The following is a 9,622-nucleotide window of genomic DNA, read 5'->3' as shown; positions in this document are numbered from 1 at the left end:
GATTCAATGGCATTCCTTTCAAAGTACCCAAGACATTTTTTTATAACTCTAATAACAGTTCCAATGTTTTTTTTTTTTAGTTCCAATGTTTATATGAAATTATAAAAGATCCCAAATAGCCAAATCAATCTTGTGAAAGAAGAACAAAGTTTGCAGTAGCACACTTCCATGCTTCGAATAATATTACAAAGCTATAGTAATCAAACAATATGCTACTGGCAGGAAAACAGACACATAGACCAATAGAGTAGAATAGAGAACCCAGAAATAAACTCACACATGTATGAGTGAATTAATCTACGACAAAGGAGACAAGAATACACAATGGGGAACAGACAGTCTCTTTGATAATTGGTGTTGTGAGAACTGGACAGCTATATGCAAAGGAATGAAACTAGAACATTTTCTCATACTACATACAAAAATAAACTGAAAATGGATTAAAGATGTAAATTTAAGACTTGAAACTATACAATTCTGAGAAGAAAAGAAAACACAGGCAGTATGGTCTTAGCAATATTCTTGGGATCTATCTCCTGTAGCAAAGGTAACAAAAGCAAAAGTAAGTGAAACTCCAGTACTTTGGCCACCTCATGCGAAGAGTTGACTCATTGGAAAAGACTCTGATGCTGGGAGGGATTGGGGGCAGGAGGAAAAGGGGACGACAGAGGATGAGACAGCTGGATGGCATCACTGACTCGATGGACTTGAGTTTGTGTGAACTCTGGGAGTTGGTGATGGACAGGGAGGCCTGGCGTGCTGCAATTCATGGGGTTGCAAAGAGTCAGATACGACTGAGCGACTGAACTGAACTGAACTGAAGACCTAGTCAAACTAAAAATCTTTTGCAAAACAAAGGAAACCATCAACAAAACAAAAGGACAATCTATTGAATGGAAGAAAATATTTGCAAATGGTATGTCCAGTAAGGAATTAACCTCTAAAACAGAAAGAACTCACACAACTCAATATCAAAAAACAAGCAACCCAGTCAAAAAATGAGCACAAGAATCAAGAATGCATTTTCTAAGGAAGACATACCAATGCCCATCAGACTCGTGAAAAAATGCCCAACATCACTAATCATCAGGGAAATGCAAAACAAAACCGCAATTAGCTGTCACCTCACACCTGTCAGAACAGCAGTCATCAAAACACAGAAGAACTAACAAGTGTTGGTGAGGACGTGTAGGAAAGGGATCCTGTGTGTACTGTTGGTGGGAATGTAAACTGGTACAGCCACTATGGAGGGTGTATAAAAATTAAAAAAAAAAAAAAGAAGAAGAAGAACTGATGATACCATATGACCCAGAAATTTCACTTTTGAGTATCTATCTGAAGAAAATTTATAAAAATACATGCACCTCAACGTTCATAGTAGCATTTTTTACAATAGCCAAGATATGAATCAACTTGTGTCCAAGATTGTATGGTTTTATGGATTCTGATCAATTTCAGCATGCTTAAAAAGGTCAGGCTTAGAGGAAATGGCAACCCACTCCAGTGTTCTCGCCTGGAGAATCCCAGGGACGGGGGAGCCTTGTGGGCTGCCGTCTATGGGGTCGCACAGAGTTGTACACGACTGAAGCAACTTGGCAGCAGCAGCAGCTGCAGAGAAATTGTAAAAAAGACTGGAGAGGAAGTTAAATGCCAGAAGACCATAAAAATTATAGTCACAGAAACTGTTGTCTGCTTAGGTCTCAGAAGGTCATTTGTTGTTTGATTGTTTTTTGTTGCTAGTGGTAAAAAATAGACTCTAAAGAATTCCAGCTCCTTGAAAGGTTTTTCCTTTCGAAGTAACCCAGCTGTCCCCCGCGCCCTGTCCCCCACCCACCGTCCCCATCTTCTTTAGCCCCTGGTGGGGACTGCATTCCTCCACTCAGAGGCCGGAAGGGGACACGCGTGCAGCCGGGACACCTCTGCAGTCCCGCCCGGCCCACCTTTCGCCACGCTCTGGCTGTGCCGCGGGCCCCGCAGCGTCCAGACCGCACCGGCGCGGACACCACGGCGCAGGCTCCTCGGCCGGAGCAGGCGCGTCAGCCCATCGCGGGAACGCGGGGACGGGGACGCGGGGACGGGGACGCGGCCGCTCCCCCCGCGGTCCCCCTCCCGCACCGGCGCGTCCGGCGGAGCGCGCGTCCTCCCGGGGCTGCGGGAGGGGCGCCTCAGGTAAGTCGGCTCCTAGAGAAGGGGCGGCGCGGGGGTCCAGGGATGCGCACCTCTGCGGCAAGGCCTGGCGGGGGCACCGGGCACTGCGGCGGCGGCGCGAGGAGGAGGAAGAAGAGGAGGAGGCGAGAGCATCCCTGGTGGTGGCGGCGAGCACATCCCCGCGGGTCAGCGGTGTGGGTGTGCTCGGCTGGAGGGATGCGGGCAGCGGAGGATCAGAGGCGCAGTTGGCGTCCTTTGGTCTGCAGGGGTCCCTCAGTCCCTGTAGCCAGCCCCTTCGGAAGGTGGGAGGTGGATACAGAAAGACAGGGTGGAATTTCTCCACCCTCAGACCTCCAGGGCCTCTGGGCTCCTGGGCTCCTGGGGCTGAGTGGGCAAAGATGTGGGCACAGTACCTGCGGCCTTGGGCAAGGTGTCTGCACCAGATGTCCCCCTAGGCTGGGGCGTGGGGGGAGGGGTAGGAAGTCCAGTGTTGCGAGTTGACTGGGGGCAGCTGTGGGCCTGTTAATTCCCCTCTGTCGTGTCTTCAGGAGAAAGACCAGGGAGGAAGCCCTTACTGCTTGCTTAGGGACTGTGAAGAATAAGTGTGGGAAAATAAGAGTTCCTAGGAAGAAGATTGGTGGAAAACATGCCACAGGAGAAGCAAAATTATGAGGAGTTGGGGATTAAGTTAATGTTGGGGAACAGGCCGGTCTCTTACTCGGCAGGAAACAAGAAGGAGAAACAATTTATGGTTTGGGAATGAAGGATGCGGAAGAGATTTAAATATTCCAGTGTTTAGAAGATGCTTAAAGTTTTTATTGTTGTTATTGCATCAGATAGGCAAGAATGTAATTCTCTTGGAGCGTGAAAAACGTTATTAAAATATGGCTAAGAAGATTATTTGGAGGAATCTGACTATAGTTGCTAATTTATTTCTTGCAGTGTAGCCTAGAATTTCTAGAGTCAGAAATCATCTATTGAATGCTAAATGTTAGTACCATCTGAGTAGACAAGGAGAACGCTAACTTAAAATATTATGCACCTTCCTTTTTTGGGTAAAAAGTAACTTGCAAATTTAATGTATATAAAAAAAAGACCATGAATTTAGAGGGTGAAACTTTGATACTATTTTTTTTTCTTTTATTTCTGTCAGTCCTTTAATAATTAGAATTAACTTTTTCCTTGAGAATATATTGTCTTTGAAAAAAATATGCATACAAAAGTCAAAGAACAGAAGAAATTTAAAAAATAAAACATAAATTTAAATGTACTAGCACAATCTTAACACCTTGTAAACATCTTTCCAGCTATCTTTCTAAGCGTGTATTGATACATTCTGTAATTCAGTATCAATTTATAATTTTATGAAACTATATAGTAGAAAATTTTACATACTTACTTTTTACTCCTCATGGGGGTCTTATTTTCTATGAAGCAATTTTTAAACTAACTTTTACTATGAAAACATCACAGAGAGTCACAAAATATGAAGTAAGGTGTAATTACAGAGATGCAATTTACAGAGGTTTTTTTTCAAGGAAGAGAAAGAAGAATAGAAAATTTTACCGAGTATAATATATTTAGTAAGCTTAAAATATGACAAAGCCTTCATGTTTGTGCATGTACGGAAGACAGATGTTTGCCAGGAGCCGTGAGAATATGATGTACAAGCGCCCTGTCCATGGTAGTAACAGTCATGATCCTTAAAGAGTCATGTAATTGTCATTTGTCTCATGAATGTAAATATCTTCTTGTTCTTTCTTGTAGATCCATCTTCTGAAATTTAAATTTTCAAGATGAAGTTTTTATTGGCAGTGGCCTTTTTTATTTTAATTTCCTTGTGTATTGAAGAAGCCTACTCAAAAGAAAAGTCTTCAAAGAAAGGGAAGGGGAAAAAGAAGCAGTACCTATGTCCATCGTATGTCCTTCATGTCTTATATTCTTATACAGAGAGATGTTATTGCATTTTTATCAAAGTAAAGTGGTTTACTGAAACACATGTCATCAGGACTATTCCAATCAGAATATGTACCAATTTGTTTCATAGGTAGAAAGTGACAGAGTGAAGAAGGCTTTAGTAAATGAAAGCTAGTTCTCAGCTTTTAGATGAAAATAGTAGAGTTTTATCAAGTTTTGTTCATGCCATGGACTTATATAATTTTATACATCTTTTATAAAAGTAGGAAAAAAAGTTATTTCTTTCTTACTGTGAATTCTTTGGATACTGAGATTATGTGTTTTGAGCAAGTACCAGTTCAAAAAGTTGACTTTTTAAAAACAACTCCTAAAAATGAATATTCATTAAAAAATCAGATAGCTGGAACTATAATTTTAAGGTCTATTTAATTCATATTAATGCATGGCAGGAGAAAATTCACACAGTAGATCAGTTTTCCATTTCAGTGTATTTTTTTTTTTTTGGCAAAAGATTTATATTAAGAAATTAGGATATTTCTTAGAAAATGTCATTAATTTTGAAGTTACTTATAAAAAAGAATCTAAGTCCAATTCCCACTCCCTCCCCACTCAGAAAAAAACCAGCAAGGTTTTGTGGTTTGGGCTCCATTTTGTAAAATAAAGAGTTAATATTACTGGTGAATAATAGTATATAAATAAATAACCTTCACAAAATATGTGCTTTTAGGTAGTAATGTTACAATGTATGCAGTTATCTGGAATAAAAATTAATTTGCTGATGCTGATTATTTTTACATTAAGATTTCTTAAGTGCCATATTGGTCTGGGGTAACATTATTCCAGCATCATCATTATTTAAATATAGACTATATAGTTTCATAGATGTTCCATAAAGATTTTTAAGGTACATTTTAGGAAGTGTATTTTTTAAAGAAAAGATATTAGAGTTTGTATTCAGGGTGGATGTTTGTATGAATATGTGAGACAGAAGTTCTGGGGCTGGTATGGTGACCCACATAAAGCCTTATCATGCATAAATCTCCCTGTTAAGCAGTACCTCCTGGTTTACAACTATAACAGTTCTGCTTATTCCAGTTTACACGGTCTGATGTCAGGCCGGGTTCTGGGTGTGACAGGATGGCCCCAACTGCCTGGCTGAGTGTGACCTCCTGCCTCTGTCACTCATCTTCACTGATACAGTTTTTGTGCAACAGCCGGGAGATGAGCATTTTAGGGAACTGGACATGGTCAGGCCTTACTCTTCCCAAGCAAAAGGACACATTGTCTTGTTTTGGATCGTGTTTATATTAACCTTTTATTTGATGAATCATAGCATATTGACATGAACTGTTGTATTTGTCTTATAGTCCTGGTGATTCGGTTTATCAGTCAAGCCATCTGTGATCACTGAGGAAGCTGATAGGAATCCTGTCTCCCCACCCTTCTCCCACCCAGTCCCCCCATCAAATGTCATGAACCAGAGTTCTGAATGTGGCAACTGCAAGCCTTATAACTATCATGTATCTTATAAGAGTCTTTTAGAGGGCATCCTGATAGCATAGCTGGTAAAGAATCTACCTGCTGGAGACTATTTGAGTTCTGGGTTGGGAAGATCCCCTGGAGAAGGGAATGGCTACCCACTCCAGTATTCTGGCCTGGAGAATTCCATGGACAGAGGAGCCTGGTAGGCTGCAGTCCATGGGGTCGCAAAGAGTCGGACAAAACTGAACAACTTACACACTTACCCCTTCCCAGAATTATTCTATTGCCTAGGGCTTCCCTGTTGGCTCAGATGGTAAAGGATTTGCCTGCAGTGCAGGAGACCCAGGTTCAATCCCTGGGTTGGGAAGATCTCCTGGAAAAGGGAATGGCTACCCACTCCAGTATTCTTCCTAGAGAATTCCATGGACATGGCAGCCTGGTGGGCTGCAGTCCCTGGGGTTGCAAAGAGTTGGACAAGACTGAATGAACACACACACATGAACTGACTTGTATATGCTTAGGGTGTCTACAGTTAAGACAGATTTTTAAAGTTAAACCTGATAGATAAAGAGTGAAACTCTGAAGGTTTTCTTTGGTACATATTGGTGATCTCTAAGTGGAAGGCCCAATATATACCTGGTAAGTCCATATCACAGTATTTTAGATACGTTGAGAAATCTATCTCAACCACAGTAGTCAAATTTTGATTATATTACTTACTTTTGTGTAATAATAATGAGACTAAATAAAACTTTATGAACAGTGGGCATAGCTATGCTGCCCCAAATCCAACTTATTAAAAAGTAGATGTACTTTGGAGAGTTAGATTGGTATAGTTTTTCTTTGAGCATTTTATAAAGAATTTTGATTTTAAATGATCACTAAACCTCTGAAGGGAGAAGTCAATGGCACCCCACTCCAGTACTCTTGCCTGGAAAATCCCATGGACGGAGGAGCCTGGTAGGCTGCAGTCCATGATGAGGTCTCTAAGAGTCGGACACGACTGAGCGACTTCACTTTGACTTTTCACTTTCATGCATTGGAGAAGGAAATGGCAACACACTCCAATGTTCTTGCCTAGAGAATCCCAGGGATGGGGGAGCCTGGTGGGCTGCCATCTATGGGGTCGCACAGAGTCAGACACAACTGAAGTGACTTAGCAGCAGCAGCAGCAAACCTCTGAAGACTAAGGTTTTTTCCTGGCTATTATTGGATCCACTATATTAAATTTTTTTGAAGATCCAGATTTGGAATCTCAGTTATAATAATGGGCTGAGAAAGAATATGCAAGTTATTTGTATCTCATACAGTTCAGTTTGCCCATTTTGTGTAAGTTAAACATTAATCACCTTGATTAAGAGGAGTATTTGAGATCACAAAACCAAGAAGTTAAGTGGACTACTATATTCTCTTCAATATGGTGAAACTTGCCCAGTGATATCTTCATTTATTTAAGCTTTTTTTGGAATACAATTGAGTAATGGAGTTGGATGTTATATACGCAGTTAATGTGTTATGTTCATGTAGCAAACATGAGCAAAAACTTCCCATTTTACTCTTTTAACTTTTCCCTCCAAAGATTAGAAATAAGGAGGAAAATGTTTTTAAATGTAGAAAAAATAAAGAACTTAGGACCCTTCATATTCTAGGTCAGCGTGAAGCTTGAATCTTATGATAAACTTTTCCTGGCTTTTTATTATTTTTTTAACCTACATTGTTTTGAGAAGCTTGACAGTCATAAATTTGTGCCATTATTCATTTTTTATGGTGTATAATGAAAGCAGCAGTACCAGCTTGACAAACTACCTGATAAATTTGAGTTAAAAATTTTCAGAAATTTAGTCTCTATTAATAAATATAAAATAAACTTAGAAAATATATTTTAGATGAAGTCTTTGGACACTGTTTAGCTTTCTCTTTTATAGGTTGAAGTTTACATTGATCTTAATCTTTTGGTCTTTTTATTTCCTATATATTCTGCATTAGTGGTTGTGTCCAAATCTCTGACTATAACTCCATCCATTCACTATTACCTCCTCAGGCTCTGGTTTTAGCTCAGACCTCTCTTAGCTCAAGCCATACTCATACATCCAACTTTTCTATTAGTACCTAGTAATCCTGTCTTGATCTTAAAACTCAGTTTAAAGTGATAAAAACCAAGTATTGAAACCCTCCCCACCCTTTCCCAAAGTGGTGTTTCCATTTGCATTCTTTTCCATCCAAGCTCAGATCCTCAGGATTACCTGGGACCCTCTCTCTACCTTAGCTTCTCAAATCCAGTCATTCGTCACCCAGACTCCAGGGTCAGAGTCTGCACAATGTTAGAAGTGTGTGAGTCACTCCCATCGCTATCATGACCCTGCTTTCTCTCCTCCTCTCACCTGTTTTGCCTGTATTAGTCTCCTTTCACTTTATTAGTCTCCTTGCTTCTTGTCCTTCATCAATTCCTACCCCACATCAACCCTAGAGTGTATTTTCTTCAATCTACTCAAGTCATTCCAATGCTTAGAGCCCTTTTAGGGATCCCATAGCCTTCTGGAAAGGGTTCTCACAGAACTCCTGCTGAACTGGCCTCTGACTCTCCCAGCTCTATCTCCCCATCCAGCCCACACCCTTACTCAAGTCTCATACACACTTGATGCTTCAGACCTCTGAAATGTTCTTCCATTTTACCAAAATGCCAGAGATTTCCTTCTTTCATTAACTTCTGACTCAGTGCTCTTATTCAAATCCATAGCTGCAAATACTGTTTTCACTGTTGACTTCTGTGTGTCCAGCCCAGATTTGTCTAGAAAGTACCACACCCACACATCCAACATTTCAATCTAACTGTTCTATAATGACCTCAAAGTCAATTCAACACAAACCTTGCTGTTTGCTCTGGGAGACCTTTCCTAAGCCTAACAATCTGATTTCTATAATCACACTCTGTTCCTTTGTGGTTCCCTAATTGCCTGTCCCGTTTATAAGGCTATCCGATGATATCACCTGTAATTGTCTGCTTTGCCTACTAGACTGTAAGCTCCTTGAGGGCATCATCTTACTGACTTGGTCACCAGAGATTGACATAATGCCAGGTACAAAATGTACATGGAAAAAACATTTGTTTAAAAAATGAATACAAACATCAGATCTTTGAATAACTTATGTCATTGTATCTAGATTTTTTTATAGTGTTGGAAAATAATGTATAGATCTCTGTGGATAGTATTTAGACCTACAGTCTGAGTATAGGGAAAATTAGTTAACAACTAGGTAGCTAGTACAGCATTTCAACCTGCATGATGTTTCCTGATGAAAGTTTGGCCTCATCATGTTAAACATCTTTACCAATGGGAAAATAAGACTGTACAAGGGAAACACTCAAATGAAATAGATGGTGGATATGTGAGATAGAATTAGGATCTAATATGGTATTGAAAGAGCTTCCCTGGTGGCTCGGGTTGAAGCATCTGCATGCAATGCAGGAGACCTGGGTTCGATCCCTGGGTTGAGAAGATCCCCTGGAGAAGGAAATGGCAACCCACTCCAGTATTCTTGCCTGGAGAATCCCATGGACGGAGGAGCCTAGTGGGCTACAGTCCACAGGGTCGCAAAGAGTCAGACACGACTGAGCAACTTAACTTTCACTTTCACTTTTCATGGTCTTGAAGGGCCAAAATGAGGAGCTGAATCTAACAAAATTGAAGTATAAACTGCACTTTGTTTCAGAAAACGTGTGTCCAAGTGTATAGAATGGGGAAAGCATAGTTTGGCAGAGAGCAAATGGAAAAAATGTTAGATGCTATTAATATTGTTTAAAAAAAAAAGAAAGTGAAAGTTGCTCTATTGTGTCTGACTCTTTGCAACCCCATGGACTACAAGGCTCCTGTCTGTGTAATTCTAAGGCCAAAATACTGGAGTGGATAGCTGTTTCCTTCTCCAGGGGATCTTCCTGACTCTGGAATTGAACCAGGATCTCCTGCATTGCAGGCAAATTCTTTCCTACCTGAACTACCAGAGAAGCCCTATTTATAATATATTAATATTGTAACCAATATGTTAACATTGTAACCATGATACAGATGAAGCATTA

At 40.5% G+C, this 9,622-nt stretch overlaps 1 protein-coding gene across 1 annotated transcript in view; it reads left to right on the top strand.

Moving 5' to 3' along the window:
* The first annotated feature begins 2,055 nt into the window (after window positions 1-2,055).
* The window catches only part of GLRB (glycine receptor beta), an 89,420-nt gene continuing 81,853 nt past the window's right edge, over window positions 2,056-9,622 (top strand). Inside the window, exons 1-2 of the mRNA XM_070769207.1 lie at window positions 2,056-2,169; window positions 3,916-4,066. Of these exons, the coding sequence (XP_070625308.1) occupies window positions 3,945-4,066 (122 nt within the window). The 5' untranslated portion in view covers window positions 2,056-2,169; window positions 3,916-3,944. The remainder of the gene's footprint in view (window positions 2,170-3,915; window positions 4,067-9,622) is intronic.

This window comes from Bos indicus, chromosome 17 (genome assembly GCF_029378745.1).
Source record: "Bos indicus isolate NIAB-ARS_2022 breed Sahiwal x Tharparkar chromosome 17, NIAB-ARS_B.indTharparkar_mat_pri_1.0, whole genome shotgun sequence".
Classification (NCBI taxonomy): domain Eukaryota; kingdom Metazoa; phylum Chordata; class Mammalia; order Artiodactyla; family Bovidae; genus Bos; species Bos indicus.
This window is presented reverse-complemented; position numbering and strand designations above follow the sequence as displayed.